The 24,395-nt window shown below is 56.1% G+C and overlaps 1 protein-coding gene across 1 annotated transcript in view; it reads right to left on the reverse strand.

The window, feature by feature from the left end:
* Positions 1-24,395, reverse strand: part of KDM4B (lysine demethylase 4B) — a 172,884-nt gene that overhangs the window by 28,286 nt on the left and 120,203 nt on the right. The window contains 3 exon segments of the mRNA XM_077121063.1: positions 7,516-7,691; positions 7,976-8,077; positions 13,522-13,718. Coding sequence (XP_076977178.1) covers positions 7,516-7,691; positions 7,976-8,077; positions 13,522-13,718 — 475 coding nt within the window.

The following is a 24,395-nucleotide window of genomic DNA, read 5'->3' on the forward strand; positions in this document are numbered from 1 at the left end:
CTCAGGGGCCGGTGAATATGTTTCCTGACATGGCAAGAGGCTCCACAGGGGAGCCCTAGGGGCGCCCTAAGGCAGGACACTACCCCAGAGTCCCTGGGGGCCCCTCAGGGTCCTTCCTGACTGAGGCTAGAGGGTGAGGGACGAGGGGAGGTGAGAGGTGCTGCAGTGCAGCAGGGAGGGAGAGGCCACGAGCCAAGGCAGGCGGCACCTTCGGGAGCCACTCACTCGCTCCATCAGAAGGAGGATCCCAGCTCAGCCCTCCCCCATGTGCCTCTGAGTTCCCAGGGGTTTAGGAGGACACAATAGGAGCAGCAGTGGCTCCTGGCTGGGGTGACCAACCGTCCTGGCAAGAGGTTCCCAGGAGGCAGGACTCCCAGAGCTAGAAAGGGCCGTGTCCCAGCACAGGGGCAAGCTGGTCCTGTTAGAGCCTTCAGGGAATGCCCATGGCCACATGTCACAGCCTTTCCCAAAGAGGTAGGAATATAAAGAAAAATAAAGTGAACAGGAATGTTTTTCTTTACGTTAAGGTGGCGACAACGTGGAACTTAATTAGTTTAGTCTCAAACGCGGCATCCACGTTTCCCTCTTCCTATGAAAACCTGTCCGCATGTTCCCCTTGTCCAGCAGCCAGAGGTGCTGGGAGCAGCCGGGACCAGTGCTAACCATGCAGCTCCTGAGGATGGGGCTCCATCACCGGCTTGCAGCCATGCGGACCCAGGAGCTGAGCTGCCCAGGAGCCCCCTGCCCTGGCCTCTGCCACCATGCTGCAGCCTCGTGCTGGCAGCCGGGACAGTGCACGGTGCCGCTGGCAAACATAGGGCTGTGGGTCCCCACCCCCCACACACCCCCACCGGCTGGAGCTGAGTGTAAGTGGGGTATGCTGGAGGGCGCCAACTGGGACCCTTCCCTCACTAAAGCAGCCTCCGTGCTGCCCGTGCCTGCTGGCCTCTGCCCACCCGCGGCCAGCCACTCATGAACAGTCATTTGAAAGGAGAGTAAATAATGGCTGAAGGCAACCAGCTGCCAGCCCTTGTTGTGCCTGGGAAGAAACTGTTTCTCCTCTGCAGATACGGGAGCTGGATGGCTCCCCAACAAAAGGTTGGCTCCTCTCTGCGGGCCAGGCCAGGGAGCAGAGACTTGGGGAAGGGGCTTCAGCAATGAATATTTGCTGAGGTGCCCCTGCCCCAAGCACAGCCAGACACAGAAAATCCCACGGCAGCCAGGCAGCAGGCACAGGGCCTGGAGATGGCGGGCGGACCAGCCGGACCAGGCTGCTAGAGGTGCGGCCCAGGTGAGCCCGACTCGACTTGTCCACAAGCACAGCCCCTGCCACTCGAAGGCCGCTGTCCTGCCACTTGCAGATCAACAGCTTTGTCTCTCTAAGGAAACCCAGCATGCCTTCCTTCACAACAGCACTAACATATCAAATGGAAATTTAATGGATGTTCTCCCCAGCTAGCAAGGCAATTCTGGGTTTTTCTCTGGGCTCTTGACAAGGTACAGGGCCCAGGCCACCCCCAGCCACACCAGCCATGCAAAGGCAGGGAGGCTCTGTCCAGTGGACATGTTGCCTGCAGGGTCCGCCCGGGAGGGTCTCAGCTGGAGTCTGTGGACGCAGAATCCAGGACAGGGGGATTCCAGAAACATTTGCACAGCATTTAAAATGTTCTAAAGTGTTCTAGGATGCCCATGCCCTCCGCTGCCCCTCTGGAGATCCCACCATCCCAGCACCTCGCTGGCACACGCCTCGCTTTGTCTCCAAGAAGGACCATGCAACTTTAGACAAAGTAGGGGCATACTTTGGGCCACAGATAGCACATTGTCCTCATATGGTGGTAACACTAATAAAAACACTAGATATTCCAAACTGCTAGAGCAAGAGCACAACTCTCTTGATTTCCAAATTAACAAGGAAAAAAACCACAAGACCCTCCCTCCTTCCTCCTCCTTCTGGGCTTCTGTAGCCTTCTGGTCCGTAAAGTCAGGGGCTGGCGAACTCCAAACAGTTCTTTCAGGAGACTGAGGCCAGACAGGACGGACGCAAGGAGAATAGACCCATGGCCATCTCGGTACTCTGGGCCCGATCCTTGGTGTGGGAGCTCCACTCTACCCTGCTGGGGACCCCAGTGTTTCCTCACCCTGCAGGGGCCTCAGAACTCACCCGGAAGGGTGAGGGGTGAGCGCTGCAAAGACTGGGCCAGCACAGGGGTCTCCTGCCTTCCCTAGGCATGCTCGGCAGGTGAACAGATACCTTCTCTAGGGCAGAGGTCTGACCATCTGGCCTGCTTGCTGAACCTGGCACCTTCTCTGCGGCAGGAAGGGCAGCCTTAGAGCACAGTGCAGACATGGTCCCGGAACACCATGCACACCCAGCCAGTTCCCGTGCCATAAACAACCACTGCCTTCCTTTCTCCCGTTCCCAGGGCTGCGAGCGGTGGCCATGAAGCCATGGTTGGATAAGGGATTCTATGCCTCTGGTGTCCCCTCTTGAAACAGTCCTGTCCAGTGAGTCCTCCCACTAGCACCCCAAAGTCTGCCCTGCAGGGGTGGCTGGGGGGCCAACAGGACAGACACCCTGAGTTTAACCTACAGTTCTGCTCATGCGTGGCTTCTCGGCCAGCCGGTCCCAGCCCAGCACTCCTCTCTCCTGGTGCCATAAGCTGTCCCTTTCCCTAGGGCCGGTCACAAGCACCCTGCAGACACAGAAACTTCCTGAAAGGCCACACTGGGGGCATGGAGTTAGGATGCCACATGGGACCATATGTTCCGACCAGCCCTGCAGGGCTTCAGTCCTGCTCTGTCCAACCCTCCGTCTTCTGAGCTACAAACAGGGCTGTACCTCCAGGCAAGTGCTGGTGGGCTCCCTTAGGAGGGCTCAGCACATGCCGGCAGGTCAATCAGAAGGCACTGCCACTGTCCCTGCAAAGCAGGGACCCCAAGTGGTCAGGTGCCTTTCTCACCCTCTGCTTGGGCCCCACAGTGGAGTGGGTGGGTCTGGAGAGGGTACTGGACACATGGTTGGATGACAGGGGAGCAGATCTTTCCAGACACTCCAGCAGCTGGAATGGGGCAGGAGAACAGCACTCTATCTCATGAGGCCCTGAATCCTCTCAGCTAGCCCCAAACCCCTGCTCACTTTCCTCCTCAGATGCTGACAGCCATTACCTGTCCTGTCCCACATACAGAGCCCTGGCCCTCTCTGCCCCTCCCCAGCATCAAAATACTGTCAGGGAGCAGGTGGGAGGGGTCACATTTTCCCTTTTGAGGCTAAGCTGCATCCTGAAAACAAAGAACAAAACAGCATCTTGCTAAGGCCCCTAAACATTACATGACACTAAGAGCTTTCAGGAGTGTTAAGTGGAAATTAAAGGACAACAGGAAAGAGAAAGTACTTTGAAATCACTGACTTGCCTGGGGACGTTGTCTTGGCTGCCACAACCCTAACAGTGAGAGTTTGTTTACTCGATGCTTTCCTGAGACAGATAGCTCTTCCTTCCCAAGGCTCAAGGGATAGACAGAGGAGCAGCTGGGGCTCTCAGACCATGGCAGCCACTCAAAGGCCCAAAGGGACCATGCCTCCTCTGAAGGCCCAGTGTTCCAGGAACTTCCTCCCCTCCTTGTTCCCTCTCTTTAGGAATGAGTCTCTCTCCCGGAATGGGGGTGGGCTCCTGGGTCAGGGAGCCACAGCCAGCCCTTGCCAGAGGTGGGTGCCCTCCAGGGGCTCCATACACTCCTCACGTAGGCACAGCCATCTAAGGGGCCGGCGTGGATGGGGCCCGCAAGCATGCAGCCTGCAGCGACCTGAACTCTTCTTGGAGAAGCTGATGGAAGCTAGACCTGGGAAAAGCGCACCAAGGCACACCCAAGTGGCGGTCTGTGCGGTTCCACTGGGCGTGTGGATCCGTGAAGGCCTGGCCGGCTGTCAGTGGGAGTTCTTTCCAACTGAGGCTGCTGGGGAGGGGGCACCTGCACACCTTGCATCTGGTGCCCACAGCAAGCCTGAGTTATGTTCCAGGCAACAGGAACCTCCCATTTAGGCAGCAGCACGCTTGGAAAGAGGAAACCGGGGCCTCGTGGGAGAAAGCTGCTGCTAACACGCGTACACGACCGGGGCCTGAAGTGCTGAATCCCCTAAGAGGTCCACGCTAGGCTGTGGCGTCATCGTGACTGCAGGTGGGAAGACAGCCATGGGATGGGTTGGGGGCAGGGCCACCGGCCCCTTGGGTCAGTACCCCAGCCAGCCACTCACTGTCTCACCAAACCTTGCCAGGGACCATGGCCCCCAGAATCCAATGTGAACAGTGCCAGACCCCGCCTCAAAGGACCCATTCACGTGGCACAACCCAGCTCTGCCACCTTGCCCAGGCCTTCTTACATCCCGGGGTCTAGGTAGGAATCTCGGTTCAGGGGCTAGCTGTGTGCGCCTGTCATGGCCCCTCCCTGGGGCCCCTGGCTCTGCCTCAGCCTGTCCTGCTATCTGGCCTGGCATGACCCGAGTGTGAGAACGCCCTGCAGCCTGTTCTGTCAACCTGTCCCACTGGGATACAGACAGTGTTGCTCCTTCCTCTACCACAGACCAGAGTGCCAGTGGGCCACCCTCTATTTGCCCATTTTCCCACCAGAAACATTGGGTTGTTGCGCTTTGTTGGTTCATTTGTCACCATTCCTGCTCTTGGTCTGCCTTGGGATGCAGCAGACAAGCTTCCCCAGGACACCAGCCGCAGAGGGGAGCTGCCAGGTGAGTGCCACACCTGCAAGACGAGGTCCACCCACTCTGGCAGCAGAAGGCCCGGGGTGCCAGGGCAGAGTCTCTGGCTCAGTTCTCCACCGACTGGGGAGGACAGAGTCGTGTCCGCCTCCCACTGGGCTTTTGACTTTGCACACTGCAAGTCACCACTGGGCCTGCTTTCTCATTGGTTTTGAGGAGGTCTTTGCATGTTCCCAGTTAGTTCCAGAGGCTGTGAAAACTTTTCCACCTGTCCACTGTCTTCTTGTCTTCTGAACGTTCATCTTTTGATAAGTGGTAGTTCTTTACTGGATAATAATCACATCCAACAATCTTTTTCTTTATGGCTGTGTTTTCTAAAGAAGTCCTTCCCTAGCTTGGGGTCACAAAGCTATTTTTTCTACTTAGCCTTTTAGAGGCTTTAAAGTTTTGATTTTCAAACATAAATCTTTAAGCCACATGGTCAGCAGACCATTGGCTCCCCACCCTAATCCCCGAGGCCTGTGACTACACTCCCTTACATGGCAAAGGGGCCCTGCAGCTGGGATGAGGCTTGAAATGAGAGCTTCTCCAGGACTGTCCAGGGGGGCCCGGCACCAGGACAGGGTCCTCCAGGATGGAGGAGGGGATCAGAGTCAGAGAAAGGTCATGGTGATAGAAGCTGTGATCAGAGGGATGCTGGACCACCTAGCACAGGGATGCAGGTGGCCTTTTAGAAGCTGGAAAAGGGCAGCATGGAAACAGGTTCTCCCTGGAGCCTTGACCGTGGTCCCGTGAGACCTGTGTTGGACCTCCGACCTCAAGGGCTGTAAGAGGATAAATGTGTGCTGTTTGAAGTCACCCGAGTCTGTGGTCCTTTGCCAGAGCCACCTCTGAGAGCTCACATGTGTAGAGTGTGAGGCAGGGCCCCTTCTCGGCCCGCGTCGGGGACCCTCGCTTGGTCCATCCTGGCTCTGGTCCTGCGCATCTGATGACCAGGTGAGGTGTCTGGAGGGGCAGCCCCCAGTCCCCCTAGCTCTCTCTTCCTCCACGTAAGCTTCCTTAAGGACAGCTTGTCAGAGCCTCGTCAGCAGCCAAAATCCCTGCAGGCATCCCAACTGCTCTGAATCCAGAGGGGGAAGCAAGTCACCCCATGGCACAGCGCAGCAATCTGCAGAGAAAGCTCTTACATGTTGGCTGATAAAGGTCCAAGTCTTCTCCATAAAGGCCTTACATTTTTGTTCGGCTTCTTCCAAAGTACACTACTTCAGGTTGCTATTATTATAAATGGCATCTTTAGAAATCCCATTTTCTGTTAACAGTCTGCATTTGAGAAATGGAACTTGGCTTGTCACTACCATGCTGCTAACCGGCAACTCTGCTAGACAGGCTTGTTCGCTTTTTCTGCATTGGCAGCCGGGTCTACACACAGAAAACGCCACTTTTGCTCTTCTGCCAGCATGCTGCAGCATATTGCGTGTTTTGTCTTTCCAGGTTAGCTGGACATACCTGGGCTGGGCTGGAAGGACCGAGATCCCCCCTCACCCCCGGCCCCGATGGAGCTGTGCCCGCACTAGGCTGCTGCTGGCAATGGGCTTTCAGAGGCCAGGCCGGCATGCACAGCCTCTCCACCTCTCTCCCCTCCACCAGGCCCAGCTCAACTGTCCCCTGCTCCACGAGGTATGCTCAGGATGCTCTCCTGCCTACTTCTGGGAGTTGGGCACACCCTAGCCGGGGCCCCTTGGCATCAGTGCCCTCTCTTCCAGCCCTGCGGGTGTAGCTGGGTGGGCAAAACAGGTGTTCACTGCTCCTGCTATACTGCGGCGGCCACAGGGCAGGTGGAAAGGACTTGCAAGTTGGTGGCAGGAGCAGAGTTGCATTTCACAACGGCACCCCTCAGATGCCCCTTCACCCTGACCAGAAAGGGGGCATCCCATGACCTTACAACCTGAGTAAAATGGAGTCATCTGGGCTGAGAAATGCCAAGAGCTGTCCACAAGGAAGGAAGTTTGAGGAACCAAGCAGAACCCTCTGGTGAAACACAGGCACCCCTAACCTGGGCCCAGCTGTTGCTGCCAGTGGAGCCCAAGGCTGGGAGGTGGCTCCATCCCTAATAAGCAGGGGGAGGTCACTAGTGAGCAAAACGCCAGAAAGGCTGAGGCTGCAGATCAGGAAATGGGAGGGTGATCTTGAAAAAGGAAAGATGGTACTGCAAAACATGGGCGAGGAGGACCTGGAAAGCATTCATGGGGGCACGTTCCCTATTCGAAATGGGTCACACAGCTCACACGGCCGGAGGCCCAGGCTCTTTCTCCTGGCCGGGCTGCACCACATCACGGAGAGCCCTGGCTTCATTCGGGAAGAAATAAGCCATACCATGGTCTTATTCTGCCGCCCCAGGAGATGGCAAGTGCATGGTCCATGGTGCCTGGGAGAGAGGGGGAGCCCCCAGCCCCCAGAATACCCAGCTCCCCATCACGTCTGCCTTCTCCTGTGGGGGGCAGGGTAGCTGATCCCATGCAGGCAGGCCTAGCCCCATGCCTGGGCCACACCAGCCAGCCACCCTTGTTTAAGAAGGGGCTGACAACCCACTCTGCTCTTTTCTGGAGAGGAAAGGATTTTCACAGCCTCCACCAGATAAGGTATGTTTTTACAAAATATCCCAAACTGTGAAGAAAGCATATAAATCTGATTCCTAAAAGGTCAGGGACACTGCGGCTCAGGAAACGTGGGCTCTCCGTAGACACGGACTTAGTGTTGGGGAGGAACTGGCACTGGTCTCCCCCCCGGCCACCGGCCCCGGGACTGACCTTCGGCACCCTCTGCCTCCCGGCCCTGAGGTGCTAGCAGCTCCTCCTCATCATCATCATCCGGGTCAGCCTCCAGTGCAGCCTCCTCCAGAGGGCCCACCACAGCTACGCCTTCACCCAGGGTCTTTGAGTCTTCTGGTTTGGGCTTCTTGGGCTGGCTCCGTTTCCGGTGAGACCTGGAGAAGGGAGCAAAAAAATAAAGGGAGCAGACCCTTGGTCCATGTGCTCCAACCAGCAGGGTGAAGCCCCCCAGAGGCAGCAGAGGCAGGTGGGGAGGGAAGGACATGGTACAGCTGTTTCTGGGTGTGGGGCTGAGCATGGGGCCCTGACGGTCATGACAGAGGGAGACTGACATGGGGAAGGGGCAGAGAAGGCACTAGCTGGGATGGGGTGGTGGAGGATGGAGACAGTGGTGTGTGAACAACGCCTGGACAACAAATAGAACAAGGAATCGACTTACGACAGCCCCGGCTTTTTGGTCTGCTCTTTCTTCCTTTCTAGATTTGGTTTTCTCTCCTCCTCAGCCTTTTTCCAGTGTCTGCTTTCTTTCAGACTAATTTGTCTAGAAAGGTAAATTTCAAGGTATTTTTCCTCTGGGCTCAACCCCGTCCCCAGGCTGCTCCTAGGGGACCGGCAGCCCTCCGCCCTCGCTGGTGACAGGCAGGCACCCCCGACTCCCCAGTCTCAGCACAGTGGTGTGGAATCAGGCCAGGGAAATGGCAGGGCCACCCCACTGGACGGTCCCAACGTAAGTCCTGCACACCCTAGTGTGAAAAAGTGTGACAGAGGGGTACTGGAGGCGGGGAGCAAAAGGGAAGGAAGAAAAGCAGCAGAGCCAGAGAGAGTGTGTGGCGAGTAGTCAGGACCCCCATTCTGATTCCAGGGGCCGGGAAGCCTGGAGCCCTCTTCCGACCAACAACAGGAGCTGCTTTTTGATTGACAGGAGGGTGTGTGTGGCTCCCAAACTGCCAGTTCCCCGAGTGCTCTTGGCAGTCCCTGGGAGCTGGTGGATGGTCCCCACTGACCTTCCCCCCCACCCTGAAAGTGAGTTAAACGCTTTATAGACACAGAAGGGCCATGACATCAGCATCTCAGAGAGAGGGGCCTGCATGCGCTCTTGGTCCCCAGGCAAACCTCGGGCTGAGCCCCTGAGGAGCACCAGAGAGGCTGGGGCCAATCCACACAGTCTACCCGAACCCGGCAGGGCCATGTGACTGCCTGGGCTGGGGAGACCCCCGGAGCTTCCAGGCCAGGGTTCTGGTTTCTGCCCTGCCGAGGTGGCACAGCAGCTCCAGGCATGGCTGCTTTCTGCCCCTAAGCAGCCACCCAGTTTCCTTCTTCTTTTAGGCTTCTTCATGCTCACACATTGCCAAGCTCTTCTTTTCACCATCTGCCCAGCTCCTGGAAGCAGCTCTCCTCCCTTCTCCCCTAGGGACGGCCCTTAACTGGTGGCTGCTCTTAGCCCTTAGTCCAGGATGCCTGCCTTGGTGTCCAGAGAAAGCCACTGGATGACCAATTGTGAAAAGCAGGGTGGGGGGCAGAGAGCACAATATAACAAGGAAGGCATGAGACAGCACATGGGGCATCACATGGGGTGTGGGGCAAGGGCTTGGGGGAGGCAGGGCCCAGTCAGGAGAAGGGCCAGGGCAGAAGAGACACCTATTGAGCCATGGGAATTGAGGGGGTACATGCAGGGGACACAGAAGCCAGAGTCTCAGGGTCCAGGGCAGGCCCTGCCTCCCTGGGATGCTCTCCCATAGCAGGGCTCCCGAAGACTCTGGACACAGGGTCTATTTGGATGGGTTTAGAAGCCTCCACTCACCTGGCACATGCAGCATCATACATATTGGGCTCAGAGCACAAAGCCTTGAGCTCACACCTGAGAGCAGCCGGCTTTCAGCATCATCTACTTCCTGGCCCCCAGAAAAGGATGAATTCCCACCCCATTCCAAAATGTCCTTGGCTGGCCAGACTTGCCTGGCCTCAGGTACTGCAGATGCCTTAGGCTCCTCAGCCCTGCAACTTGCCCATCTTGGGTCCATCTCACCCCGGCCTGAACTGGCCACCATGCTCCTCCCCACAGCTGCCATTCCCATTCCTGTCATTTGCTGCTCTTTTCCAGAGCATTTTAAGGAGAGAGTGGAGATAAATGTGCACTTTATCTGCCAGGCTTAACAGGAAGTCACCCCAGTTAATTTATATAAACCCATGGCTGGGACCAAGTACAAATGACCATACTCATACTTGAAAATTGGAAGCAGGTGTCCCTTCACTCTAGAGGACAGGAGAGGCAGTGTGGAGGCTTCCTTCGCAGCCCTGACCTGGGCTCAGAGGTTCCCAGCCCTGTCATGGAGGGGCATGGGTATGTGTGGAGAACACACCACCCACTAGCTCCCCAGGACAGGGGTAGTGGTTCCTATAGGATGGACTGTCTGCCCAGAACCTCTCACCTCCTCCAGAGGGGAACTGGGCTGCCGAGGCTGCTGGTTCAGAAGGAGATGGAGAGCTCTCCTGAGGCTGAGCCTGCTGTGCTCCCAGCACTTCCGCTTTCCTCCTGGCACTTACCACCCCCAAAGCCATGCTCATTTGCATCTTTAAAAGGCTTCTAACCCTACAGAAACTTGGGAAACAGGGACAGCAGCACTGAGTGAGCTCTGCAGGGAGCAGGAGCGGTTGGGAGCCACATGGTCATTCAGGGCCAGCTCCTGCCCACCTGGAGCCATCTGGGGAAAGGGGCCAGAAATTCAGCAGGACGGTGGTGACCTGGTGGAAGTGGGGTCAGAGGTGTGGCAGGATCCGGCACAGGCCCTGGGTCAAGCAGGGGCTGCAGCTCACCCCAGGACACAGTAGTAGGCCCCAAGTGGGCTCGGCAGGAATCTGTGGAATAGGGTGGGACAGATGGGGTTGGGTGTTATCTGCCCATTTCCAAAAGACTGCCGGGGTCCACACTTAGCTGATGGCAGGGGTGGCTTCCCACGGGGCTTAAAAGGCGCAGCTCCCAGGGTGGGAGGACAAGCCAGGTAAAGAAACCCATCGCATCTGTTTCTCCACATGGGCCATGCAGATGGAAGAAGCTCAGGTGTTCTGCAAGGCAGGCGACGCGGCAGGACGCACGTCTGGCAGGCCCAGTAGTCAGCAGCAGCGCCTCCCAAGCTCTGGTTGGAAACCCAGTATATGGAGAAGCACTGTGGGGAGCACGAGGACCAGGAAGCAAAGACGCTGTCCCTGCGCCAGAGTCCCCAACAGCCAGGAGACGCCAGGAAGGAGAGAAAGATCCCATCCCATGTCCTGTTTCCCATGCAGGCAAACACAAACAGCTCTAACGAAGGGGAGGTCAGCTCACCTGAGCCGACTCAGTTACAGAAAACAAACTCATGGAGACTCAAACACCTGGGGTAGAGCTATGGGGTGAGATGTCGTTGGGGCGGCTTGGTTACACCTGGTAGGAAGGCGGGGCCCCACACAGGGCCAGGGAAAAACCACAGCACCCCAAAGCTGGAGGCGAGGGCCTTTAGGGGGCATCAGGAGAGGGAGGGCAAGCAGGCGGCACCGAACCCCAGTACCACCTCCCTGGTGGCGACGTCAGGAGGACATCTATAGCCGCATGAGCTGGGGGAGTCCACCACCTCCCCAAATGCCCAGGAAGGCCCCGAGCCCAGAGAACATTCCAGCCCCAACATCAGCAGCAGCCAGGTTGAGAGACTCCAGTCCAGGGGAGCAGAGCCAGAGCTGTTGTGTCTGCCTCCAGAAATAAGCTCTCTGCTGCCACGGGGCCAGGAGAAGGGCGAGCCCAACACAGGGGCCCCCAGCCCGGCAAGAGGAACCTGGGAAGGCACTTCTGAGACCCGTCTGCACCCAGGTGGAGGGGAGAATGGCATCAATCTCAGGCTTTTAAACGTGAGTCACTCACCAGCCTTTCCAGAGAAAAGCACCCTTTTCAATTACTTAATGGGGGGGGGGGGAGGCTCAGCCTTATTTTACATATTAGAGACTTTAAAGAAATTTATATCCTTGAGATATTATTTTATTCAGCCCCATTACTGGAGCATTCCAACTCCCCAGGAAAGCAGGGAGGGAGGGGGACAGGTAAGGACACCCCAGAACGGAACAGGGCGTGATGCATGGAAGGTGGGGACAGCAAGGAAGGGGTACAGGGGTACGGGGACACATCCTGGTGTGTCTCCTTCCTTTGCTGAAAGAAGGTGCTGTCAAGAGAAGGGGAGAGCAAGGGCAGCAGGTGCTGGGTCCGCCTCTCCTGCCCGCAGCTCCCTGGACAAACATTAACCCCACTCCTATCCTGGAATGTGGTGCTTTGTTTATCGATAATCCACTCTGTTAACCAATTCACTTGAGCCCGATCAGTTAACCATCAGGCAAACACCAGGCTGGGGCGGGGGCTGGGAGCAACTCAGCTCCCTAGCAGTAGTGGCTGCAAATAAGCCCCACAGAGAAGTGGCTTTTCATGAGGAACAGGCAGGAGAATAATAACTTAAAAGACAACAAAGAAATCAGAAAAGCAAAGCTCACCTGCTGGTGGCTGTCAGCAATGGATGTGGGGATACGTGGAAGCTGACACAATACCCAGAGAGGTGAGCCATGGGGTAGGGAAATGGACATGGGTGAGGCCAAGAAGGCCCAGGTATAGGAACTCAAAGGGATGTGTCAAAACTGAGGGTGGCTCAGTCTGGGGAGAAGGTTCTGGACTGGACAGGATCATCTGTCACAGGAAGACCTGAGCTCCAAACACGATTCTGCAGCGTGGTATATGTGTGTGGGTGTGTGTGGGTGCTGTCCGAGAGAGACAGCCATAGAAATATTTTGGCCAAACCAGCACCTACCCCTCACCCATCAGCCCACATCCCTCCTCCACACGCTGCGAGGCCCTGGGCGGCACTGCCGGCCATCAGCCAGGACAGGATAAAGACCAAAGCGGCTGCGTGGCTGGAGAGCAAAGTGGAACCATCTGCACAGAGCAAAGGGGAAGCCCCTCAATGCAGTGGTTGGCAAACCATGGCACACGGGCCAGAGCCGCTGCTGCCTGTTTTAGCACAAGTCCTCCAGCTCTGGATGGTTTTTATCATTTTCAATGGTTGAGAAAACTAAAGAGAAGAATAATTTATTGTGGTAGGTGAAAATGGTATGGAAGCACAGGTCAGTGTCCAAAATTTAAGTATCATTGGGACACAGCCTTACCCATCTGCCTCTGTGCCAGCAGAGTTGAAAGGCTGTGTCAGTCTGGTCCACAAACCTGAAAACACCTCTGACCCTTGTAGAAGAAATTTGCAGCCCCTGGCCTTGGCCATCCCTCCTGCTCCGAGCTCACACTCGGGGATCAGTGAGGACATGCAGAATCTTCCCTAGGCACTGGGAAGGAGACTATATTCATGTGAAGCTTTGAACGCCTGAAAACCCAGATGCTTTCCAGAAAGAGGAAGGAAACAGAGACTGAGGTGCACACAGAGGCCAAGGGAGCCAAGATGGGGTCCTCATCAGCCCAGACCTCTACCCACAGGCCGTTTTGCCCTCTGCCACTCTGGAGGGGCTGCAAGGCAACAATCACGCTTTTCTGGAGGGGAGGGGAAGGGAAGGGGTCTCCGTGGGCAAGGAGAGGAGGTCCACAAAGTCTGAGGAGTTGGGCCTGCCTGTGTCCAAGAGCCCTGGCACAGGGCCTACCACCTCTTGGAGCCAATCCAGAGTCCGAATGGTCCCAGCATGGCAGATAGCAAGGCTCTCATGCTCTGGGAGCTCAGCAGATGGACTGAGAAGGATTGCTGGGGACAACTGGGCAAGTTTTCCAACAACGAGGGAATTGTGCGGTAGACAGGCAGGGGACAAAATGGCCTAGGAAGGGCCCGGGAAGTTGATGTGAGGGGCGGAGACTTGGGACACTGCCTCAGAAACAGGAGAGAAAGAAGAGGTGAGAGAGGGAGTGCAAGAGGACGAGGGAGCGCAAGAGGATGGGGCTGCCCAGCCGGGCAGAGTCCTGTCCCTCCAGCCCCCACTCACCTGCGGAGGAGCCGGGCCTTGAGCGCAGCACGGGAGGCGCTCCAGCTGCTCAGCTCGGGGCTGCTCAGGGCCGTGGGCCGCGTGTGGTCCAGCGCCGTGAGATCCTTGCCCTGCTTCCACAGCTCGTAGCGCTCGGGCTGCAGGATGCGCACGAAGACGTCCATGGAGATCTTCACCATGTCCTTGCGGCAGGTGCACTGCGAGGGGCACGGGGACAGGCCCGCTGAGCCCAGGGTGGCTCCCACGTCCCCTTCCCGCAGCCAGGCCTTTCCCACGCTGTAACATCCATTCGGGTGTTAAAGGGCTAGAAAGTAGCCATTTCCGGCTGGGTGGGCCACATGTCCAACCCATCAGCCCTGCTCTCGAAGTGTGAAAGCAGCTGCTGACAAGGCATCCACACAGGGACACGGCCGTGGGTCAATAAAACTTGATTTACAAACACAGACGGTGGGCTAATTGGGCCTGTGGGCTGTTGTTTGTTACCCCTGGCCTCGACTCTAGAGGAGGAGGCAGGCCTGGGAGTGGGATGGCCTCCTGAAGGAAGAGTCTCCTCGGGGGGCCACCAGAGGCTGTGCAGAGGCTTAGGGACAGGTGGGGGTCTCACGGCCCCTTGAAAGAGTGACAACCGTTGAGATACCACAGCCCAGTCTCCTTTGCCCAACCCAGGACCAAGGCTAACCTGAGAGCCCCTCAGGAGACTGCCCATGGTGGGGACCCTCTAGACTGCAACTCCTGCCACCTCACCTCCAGGTGCCCACTCAGAGCCCATCAGCCCTCCCTCCCAGCCAGTAAACAGGTGTAGGCAGGAGAGACTGTGCTCTAGATGGCGGTGGGAAACACACTGGTCTTAAACACACAACTCTCCTCTTACAGCCACCTTACGCTCACCGCCACTCTCTCTGGACATCTCTCCTGAGGGAAGCAGAAAGGAAAGGGCTTCCCTAAGTGCCCTGATGAGCCCTTCCAGATGCCCGTTGATGGAAACACTGAGTCACTTAGGAAACCAAATTTGCAACTGCTGGGGTGAGGGGTAGAAGAGGCTGAGAAAAGCATCCTGTGCCTGCAGCTCCAGCAACTGTCCCCCACCCCAGCCGCACCCCCCCGTCCTGTCCCAGCACGGCGCGAGGTGCTGGATTTCGGAGCACTGACTGGGGATGGTGCTAACTCGACTACACCGAGTGGGTGGGAATATTTACCAACAAATGATTTCCGGCAAGCCCAATTCATCTAATGAAAAATTGTACAGGATAGAGATGCTGGAGGTATAATCTGGCTGCAGAGTGGCGAGAGCACAGATGGTGCCCGTGTCTCAAATTCCTGGCAGGGCCACGGCCCCCTGGCATCCCCATCAACATTGGCTTAAGGGATTTGTACCGAGTGGCTTTGTGCTTGCTTTTCCTTAAGCGATTAAGGAAAGCACCTGTGTGTGCGCATGGAGGACACGCTTGGTGACATCGTCCTGTGCCTGGAGCCCAGCTGTGCCCCCTCACCCCAGGGACGATACTGCCTACCTGGAGGGAGTGGCCCATCCCACCTATCCCCGTCCCCACCCCTCTCCCTCACACCCCAATGGCCCAGAATTTCACACTGGCATCTCCTGGCAGGTTCTGGTGTATGTTGTGTGTGTGTCGGATGGGTGTGTGTGTGTGTGTGTAGGATGGGTCTCCAGAGGGAAGCAGGGCCTGGGGGCCTCATGGATTTATTTTGCCCCCAGTCACCCCCATAAGCCGAGTAACTGTGTGGGGGGTGGGGGGGGGGCAGGTGCCACAGGCACGCCACCACCAGCCTGGAGAGAAAGCTGCCAAGGCTGGTGAACAGAGCTGGTCTCCCCTTAAAACACTTTCCTCCCCAGGCCGCACTGAACTCTGCTCACCCCCACACTCCTCCACCCTCCCCACCGCCACACCCAGCCAGGGCAGGGGAACTAGGTCAGCACGAAATCACACTCTTAGTTTTCATTAACTAGGCCCCAGACTCTGTCCTCCCCACTCCTACTGCACCCCCCTAGCCCCCAAACCTTTGGCGCCCATGTTTTCATGGGGATAGGCTGGAGTAACTGAAGTTAATACTTCTGACTGCTCTCAATTCCTGCTCCCCAACTTAGCACTCCCTGTCAGCAGGGAATGCGCTCTTGAAGGGGAGCCTGGCCATATCATTAGTTTCTGAAGGAGGAAATCAGGCACACGTCAGGGGAGAAGGAGGTCTGAGTGGCCCCCTGCAGGTATGAGCATGCCCCGGGGCCCTGTGTACCAGCGCTGGGGTGGCCGGAATCGAGTGCTGGGCCCTCCCCCGCTCCACAGAGCTCCAAGCACGACTGAGTAATGAGGCCGGAGCCCAGAGGGAGGCAGCCCAGCCCGCTCAGCTCTTCTCTAGCTGGAGGCAAGAAAGCTGGTAATCTGAGAGCTAGGCAATAGGCGGCCAGCAAGGGCAGGGGAAGGAGCAGAGAGAAGAGCACCTGGGTTCTAAGGCAGCGCTTGGCACCGAGACAAGCTGTGGGCACGAGAGTCCCAGCCTGGGCCTGGCCTGCCTCCAGGGTCAGTCTCCCATCCCTGGGAGCCCATCTGCCGCTGGCTCTCTGCCCACCATCCTGGTGCCCCCAGCCCCTTGGGGTCGGGGGAAGCCTAGCACTGGGTTCTTGTCGTGTCCCTGGGTCAGCCCTGGGTTAGGTGGAGAGCTGGGGGCATCCCTTGCCCTCCCCCTGCCCCCAACACTTGTGGGCAGAAGCTTTTCCCAGATGCCTGAGAGTGTGTCAAAGAGCTCTCGACAGCACTGCCTGCCATGCTTTACTCACTCAGCTGAGTGTTCATCAGGGCACTTGTAGCACCCTGCACAATGCAAACTGTCCAAAGTCTCTGCTGGTAGAGAGAAAAGCAACTGCTCCATCCCCTGCCAATTCCCCTGAAGGAAGAAACGGGTCCCAGAGATCTGAGGGTAGCCGTCCTGCCTTGCTCCCCTCACCCCAGAGCTACCAGTGAGACCAGCAAGACCAGGGATGAGCTAACACCCACTGACAGGTGGGGAGAATGTTCCAGAAGAATCATGCCACTCTCAAGAGCCTCAGACAGAATGCAGAATGCAGCTCCTTTCAGGCTTCAGGCAAATGTGCTCCTCTGCCTCCCCCTTCCTCGGAGCTACCAAAGGAAGGAAGAACCCAGACAAAAGCAGGGTCTCTGCTTTGTTACCAGGAGAGAAATATATTACCCCACCCCACTCCCACCACCAAAAAAAGCCCCTCTAACCACACTATTCAGGACCCACAGACCGGTAGAACAAATGGCAGAGTTGCCTGAGGGCACAGCATGCTGCTGGTAAAATTTGGCTCTGAGGATCATCTGAATGATAGAAATGCTCTCCTGACATAGCTGTGATCTGAGGAATTACAGAGCGCACAGCGGAAAGTACAGCGAGGCCCCAGGTGTGAGACACGATCCTGAGAAAAAGGCAAGCTTGCCCATCCAGATGCCAGCCGGGGCTCTCCTGACTGGGATTAAATGCTCTTGGTGCCACTTGTATCTCTAAATCTCCGCGTTGATCGGACCATTCAAGTCAGGGACTAGCAAATAACAGCATGAGCCCGATGGCCCATCCTCTGTTTTTGTAAATAAACTTACAGGGTCATAGCCAAGCCCAGGCATGCGCTGCCAGCCAAGGCTGTCCCACTGCGAGCTGAGCAATGGAGAGAGGCTGGCTGGGGGCAAAGCTGAGACAGTCACTCATTGGTCCTGCACAGACAATGCTTGCTGACTGCTGAACTAAGTCACACAGTGATCTTTACTGCGTAACTGGTAGTCTAGGGACCTGGGGGCTCATCCCAATGGGGCATGTGAACAAGTACAGACATGCTGGTGTGAAAACCCTCCACTTTGTGTTGAGCAGGCTGCCACGCAGGGCCCACCACCAGCCCCCACATCCAGGACGCAGGCCCTGGGACTGACGAGGTCCAAATCCTTGGCAAGGCTGGGTCCTGCTGCGCTTTCCCTGGACAGGGCTCAGGGGCCAGCACACGGCTCCCAGGGCACAGGAGGGACAGTCCCAGGTGTTCCCTGCTGCCCAGGGCCAGGAGGTGGCCTACCTGGTAGAGCCGCGCCAGCTCCACAGCCCCAAGCACGCTCTGGCTGTGAATACCCTACATTTCTCTCTCCTGAACCCAGACGCTCATCAACAGAAGCACAGAAGAATATGGGTCCCTGAAATGGCATCTTGGGAATCCATCCTACATGTACCCTCATTACCATGCCAGGACCTGTGGTGGGAGACAGGTTTTCTTTTTCCTGTCTCTAGTGGCAGTGGTGGGTGGGGTGTCCATTTTCCCACAGATTTCAGTTTCAACATGTTACACCCCAAAGCAAGAACATCTCTTAGGAGGTAAGGGACACATAAATGAGGTCTAAATGACAAAAATGATGTTCCCCAATTGACTCCATTATACCACAGAGTTCTGGAGCAAAAAAAGACCCTTTAAAATATTGGAATTGTCTGATTCAGAGTTTAAAGCATGTTTTAAGGGTTTTTAATTCCCCAAGGTTTGGGGTGCTTAAAAATAAACAAAAAGGCACTGATCTTAGATTTTGCAATTATAACCATAAAACCCCAGAGCAAGATGGTTTCAAACTTTTAGCTCAAAAATGGGCACATAACTCAGTCTGAACTGTCATCCAATCTGAACAAATGAGTATGAATTCTTGCAGTTTTGCTGTAGAAGGAGGGCCTCTGCCATTGGGAAGCAGAACCAACACACACAAACGGCAGCACACCCTGGGCATGCAGAGAGGACCACGACACACAACTGCGAGGAAGGAGCACTGGCTACATGAGCACCCACTGTGTGCCTTCCTCCCCGACTCTCCCTTGGCTGCCCTGGTGTTCTGGCCATGCCATGCCATGTCCTGCCCTGTGGCTGGAGCAGAGGCTTCAGCTTCTTAGGCCCAGCCAGTTGACCAATGACGGGGCCAGCCTCCACTCTACCTGTTCAGCGGTTACTGGAAGCTTCTGAATCAGGGAAGCATCTTGGGGGACGAAGCATACTTTGCACCCACATCCTGGTCACCCTCATATCACGGGGCCCCATCAGGAGCAGGCCTGGATGTCCACAACTCCATGTCAGCCAGGCCACCTCAAATCTGCACAAGGCCCCATGCCACAACGAGGTGGGGCAGCTTCCCCTCCAGGCCCAGGGCAGGATGGAAGGCGGCTGGATCACGAGGCTGAGCCTTGCGTGGCAGAAACCCCAGCTGCCCTAGCCCCCTTCCCTCTGCCCTTGTCTGGTCACACATAGTGCCCGCAATGTGGCCCTTCTGTGAGTTGCTGGTGGATCCACTCCTGTCACCCATAACAAGGCCACCATGCTCACAGCCAGAGGCTCAACAAATGACAAGACGTGCAGCTGCTGGAGTAAGGGATCCGACCTAAGAACCTCTACCTCTTGCTTGCCTCGGCACCCGGAAGCTGAACCACAAAGCCCGGGAGCCATGAGGCTGTTACTCCCGTGCTGGAAGACTGACATATCAAACAGTCCAATTTTCAGGACATGGTTGCCCAGAAACTGCCATCAAGATTACAGGAAAATGAGGACATAGGGAGGGCCATGTTTTGCCTCTGTACTCATGGAGCAGGATCCAAAGCAAAGACAAACTGATTTCTTCATTCCAAAGTATAAAAATCAGAACACTGATGGGATCAGGTATGTGGGTGACTCTCTGTGTGCCCTCCTGGACAAGGGTACCAGTGGTGCCCAGGGAGCAGGGGAATGGGGCTTGAAGGGATGCTCGGCTCCCAGGGGCCTCAGCTTGTGGCACCTCTCACAGCCCACAAAGGCTAGCAGACACAGTATCAACACAGTACACAGGTCACACATGGTCGGCCAGGATGGGCAGTGCACTAACGTTTCCTTTTTCACCCATGAACATCTCCTCTCTGGGGACTCCAACCACTGGAGGACAATAACCAAGGTCTGCCCAGCCAAAGCCGACAAGGGCAGCCCCAGACAAAGCTGATTCCCTCAGACCCAAGAATGCACAAAATACACATGACAGGGGCTGGGACAGTAGCAGGCAGGCTCTTATAGGAAATGCCAGCTTCTGCACCACCTCTGATCTCTAGAACTTTAGATGGAAATAAATTTAACCTATTCAAAGGACTCACTGTGAAGGCCCAGGGGCCCTTGGTGGTGGTGGGGGCAGCTTCTGCACCTGTGGCACTCTCTCTGCAAAGTGCTTCATGGTCACTCCTGGGTCTCTGTCCAGCGAGGCCTTGGACAGGAGAGAGTGACTGGCATCGTGGGCCCAGGAATGCTCAGAAGGTGACAGTGGCACGGATACAGAAAAAGGCATGCCCTCGCCTGGCCGGATTGGCGCCATGTCCACAGATCTAGGATGGAATGGTAGCCACCCTCAGGGCTGTGGGGCCCCCAGGTAGTGGGGTAGTGAGAAGCACTGCTCTCAGTGGGCAGCCAGGTGAAAGAGCAGGTGGCCTTCTTGCTATGGAGTCGTGAGCCACCACAAGAGCCTCCTGTCCCCACCCTGAGGAAAAGAGCTGTCTGAACCTGGGAGCAGGGCCTGGAGACCATCCTATCCCTGTCCCAGGTCCCATGTCCCTGGCCAATCCCTGATGTGGGCCCTGCTCCCACACCCTCCTCCTAACCAGCTCACACAGCCCACTCGTTTAGGCGACGTTGCCCTCCACCTCTCTGGAAAGCCCTGTGAAGGTCCTTACCACACCCTCGCTGTCTGCCAGAATGGCCACACTGTAAAAACAAGTAAAATAAATGCTATAAAAACAAGGAAACATCTCTGCTCAAGGTCCCTGGACCTACGGTGCAGCCTGTTGAAGGCTTTTCTTCACAGTAAAGGAGCTTTTCAGAAGACACCCCAACAAGGACAGGGGATTAAGAAGGAGACACTGGGAACGCAGTATTGGTATGAGCAAGAGGCAGACAGGGTGGGGCAGGGGGGTCAGGGGCTCAGGCCTCCCAAGGAAATCAAAGTCCCAGGGCTGGCACTGCCGAACAAGTCAAGATTTCGGCCAATAGCCGCCACCCCCCACCCCTACCCCCATCACCAGCACCCTCCCAGTGTCCTCCAGGGCTGGACTGGGTGACCTGTGGAGGTCTGGGGTGAGAGCTGTTGGAGGGGACGCCAAGGCCTCCAGCCCTCACCCTGGCAGCTGCCTGCCCCATCACCTTCCAGCAAAAGTTGGGGGCTCATCTTCTGGAGAGGCTAAGATGAGGGGGTTCAGGCCTGGGGATGCCAGACATGATGGAGGATGTCGCCCGCTTCTAGAACCAGGCAGGCTGGGGACTGGAAAGCAATTCCCTGCATGATCGGGCTGGCCTGAGAGGAAAGGTGTAAAGACAACACGCTGATGTTGGGGCTCTCCCAACTATAGCCCCCAAGTTCACTCTACAGTAAAGGTTCAAAGGGAAAGGCCATCCTGCACCTGGAAGTGCCCCCCAGACCCATCAGGCCCCATCATTTTCACCCTCAAAATAATTTCACGAGGACCCAGGGTTGGACAACTGAGGCAATGCCTCTACTATGAGCAGGGAGACCAAAATAAACTGAAAGACATGACTGGAAAGAAATGGAGGACAGAAGAGACATTTTCCAAAATAATTTAAACTATCATCAACATCCTCAAAAACTAAGAAGAAATTAAATCATGAAACCTGCCTATTAAAAACAAAACCTTCAAGACAGAAAGGCTGAATGATAACGGTGAGGAACTCTCCTACAGAAGAGGTCAAAAAGACAACGCGGAAAATGGGAGGCAAGTCCGACAAATTCAAGCCCCAAATCTGAGACTCCAACACGCAAGTGACAGGGGTCTGAAGTGGAGAGAAGAGCGACCTGAGAGGGAGTCACTGACGAGACTGGCGAAGACACCCCCCGCGGCCTGAGCCTCCAGCAGACTGAAAGGGCTAACAAGTGCACTGAGCAGCTCACGAACAGACCCCACCAGGTACGCTGCTGGGGGACTTGGGAACGCTCTGGACACAGGACCCAGAAAGGTTCCAGAAGCGAGAGAAACCAGTCTCACTGCGCAGGGCAGGGAGCAGCAGGGTCCGATTCTTTACTGGTGATGCGGGATGAGGGTTACGGCTAAGCCAGGCCCCCAGGCTTGGCGGGAAGCAACCTCGCCCGCACACTGCCATCCCCGGCCAAGCCGCCATGCAAGGGCAGCTGTGGCGATGCATTCCAGGAGGCCTCCTCGGCCTTGTCACTCCACCTTTCTACCGCGTTGTGGTGGGTGGTTGTTAACATTTCTGCCCCTTTTTAGTCCCTAGATATATTTTCTCTTAAACTTTTTACTTTAAATCATTTCAATCTTACAGATCAGCTGCAAAAGGATACAAAACCCAACATTCCCTAGATATTTTCAGATACAAACGATCTCAGAAAATTACTGCCTGTTACCTCTCAAGAAGATCCTGAAAGATGTGTCCTCTCAAAATGTGGGCAGCATAGGGAAAAAAGAAGGAAACGGGCTATCCAGCTGCCTGCAATCCAACACACAACACATACACCCACACACATTCCCCATCATTTCCCAGCATGATCCAGCCACTACTGGTGGTGGATTTTATCCCACCGGGTCCAGGTTCTCCTCTGTAAGCATTTTTTGCCAAGTGTAAATAAAGCGTTAACCCAAATGCTCAGATATCCAACCTGTTTTTCCCTTGGGGACTGAGTGTGTTCTACCTGCAGAGACGAGAAGAGAGCAGCATGCAAGGAACTTGTCACAAGATATCTCAGGAAAGAGGGCGACCACCTGGCGCTGTCCAGGTTGTTTAATCCTGGCAGGGAGCCCAGCCCAGCCCCAGCAGGACGGAATCCACACTAGAGCTTTTCTGATCGCAGAGTAGGAGCCCCCTCCCCACCCCCACTGCCCCACCCAGGAATCTGGAAGGTAGAAGAGGCACCAAGACTGGTTCTTGGTGTCTGAGTTCCCAATCCACTGCTCTGTGAAATTACTCTTGATGAGACCTAAGAACCCCACATAAAGTGACTGAAATCACATACCCTGGTGTGCTTTTGTAAAGTGTAATAAAAAAATAAAATAAAGAACATGCTGAATGCCAGACCTTGCCTTAACATTTTGTCACAGAAGGAAAACTCTCCCCATCCGCCCAGCCTTGCATCTGTTCCTGCAGCTTCTGCTGAGTGTGAGCCCTCTGAGGCTACTCCACCATGCCCCCGCAGCTTCCTGGGCACCGCCCACCACCTCCCACACTGGGGTCTGCACCAAGTGCAGCCTCTTGCGCACTGGGCCCACAGCCCCCACCTGGGGATGACAGAGACCTCAGGACACCTCAGGACAGAGCTGGGTGGGAGGAGGGTGTGGCTGGTTAATAAGGCTGCAGAGACCCCACCACCCCGAGCACCTGCCTGCAGATGACCTCCCTGGCCAGGGCCCTTGTCAAGGCCTCTTTCCTGGAGTTCGGTGCCACTTCCCCAGGCTTGGGGGTCTCTGTGGAGAACAAAAATGCCAAGATCTTCTGCAGAGCTTGACAAATCGCAGCTGACATTGAGGACCCCAAAACACTAGAACCTCCAGACCTGGGGGTTTGCTCGCCACACACCACTGGCTCCTGTTGGAGAACCCAAGGCAAACACAGACACAGCTTAAGACTTGGAGGAAAACTTGCTCCTTCCTGTGGTAAAAAAAAACAACAACACTTAGGGGTCAAAGGAAAGGCAGCAATTGTTCTCTCACACCCTGTTCTCCCAGAGGCAGTGGGTGCTGCCACCTCCTTGCGCCTTGGGACAGGGCTACCCTCTGCTCGTACCAGCCAACAACAGATGCTCCTGCCTTTTTCTAGGAGTAACAGGCCTGAACTGACCATTTTACACCTTGCCTTTTTCCCAGGATGTATTTTGGAAAATGCTGCAGAATCAGAAACAAAGGCGCCACTGTGTTCTCTCACACAGCTGTAGTGTATTCCTGGGTAGTCCTTCGGGTGTGCAAGCATTTTGGGGGATTTCCAATCTTTTACTACATATTTGAAAACTGAAGTTCTAACTTGCCAATCCACATCAGGTGCATTTCAGTCCTCACCTCCCCCTGGGTGACAGGCTGGCATCTGGGGATTCCAGATGCGTTACGGTGGGACCAGTCTATGTCGCCAAAGTCAGGGTAGGGATGGGCCTGGGGAGGAAAAATTCATGTGTGGGTTTCAAAAGGTGTCATGTACTGCCCCCAGAGAGCTCCCTCCCCATGGAATGGCCATCTCAGCAGCCCCTGTGCAGCGTGGAAGGGCATCCTGTCCTCGTTGGGTCTTGAGGGGTACAGGGCACGCAGATGTGCCCCTGCTGCCTTCCAGAGGCTGGGGTGTGTGGTTCCTTGCTCTTTGCAGGCTGGGGCCCTGTGGAAACCAGGTTCTAGGGGAATGTGTGCGCACATGCAAGCACCCCTCAATCCTGCATCTGTGGGGCACCAGGACTGTGAACATCCCCCAGCACCCAAGGCTCCCAGGTCAGAAGTCTGTTCCAGGTGAGGAGGGTGACAGCAGCCTGGCGCCCATGCCACACCCCACATCCCCTGGACCCTCACAGGCAGGTTCTGACACTCCCCAATGGCCCCCCCACACACCCTGACTGATTGTGCAGGCACAGCCCAGCATTCCAGTCCTCACAGCTGGAGCTCAGGTAAAGGTGGTGAGCAGCCAGGACAGGTGTCACAAGGACCAAATGCAATCGGAAGGAATGCTAGAGCCACCAGCTGCTCCCTGCAGCCATGGTGGCTGTTCCAGGTAGCCTCAGGAGAAGCAGGCAGCTCCTGAAACGACCAGCACAGCTTGAGCTAAAACACCAAGGCCAGGATGCCCAGGAGCCTTTGGGGTCTTATTTGCCATGTTCTCCAATTTAAACTGCATGGAG

Source organism: Tamandua tetradactyla, chromosome 11, assembly GCF_023851605.1.
Source record: "Tamandua tetradactyla isolate mTamTet1 chromosome 11, mTamTet1.pri, whole genome shotgun sequence".
Classification (NCBI taxonomy): domain Eukaryota; kingdom Metazoa; phylum Chordata; class Mammalia; order Pilosa; family Myrmecophagidae; genus Tamandua; species Tamandua tetradactyla.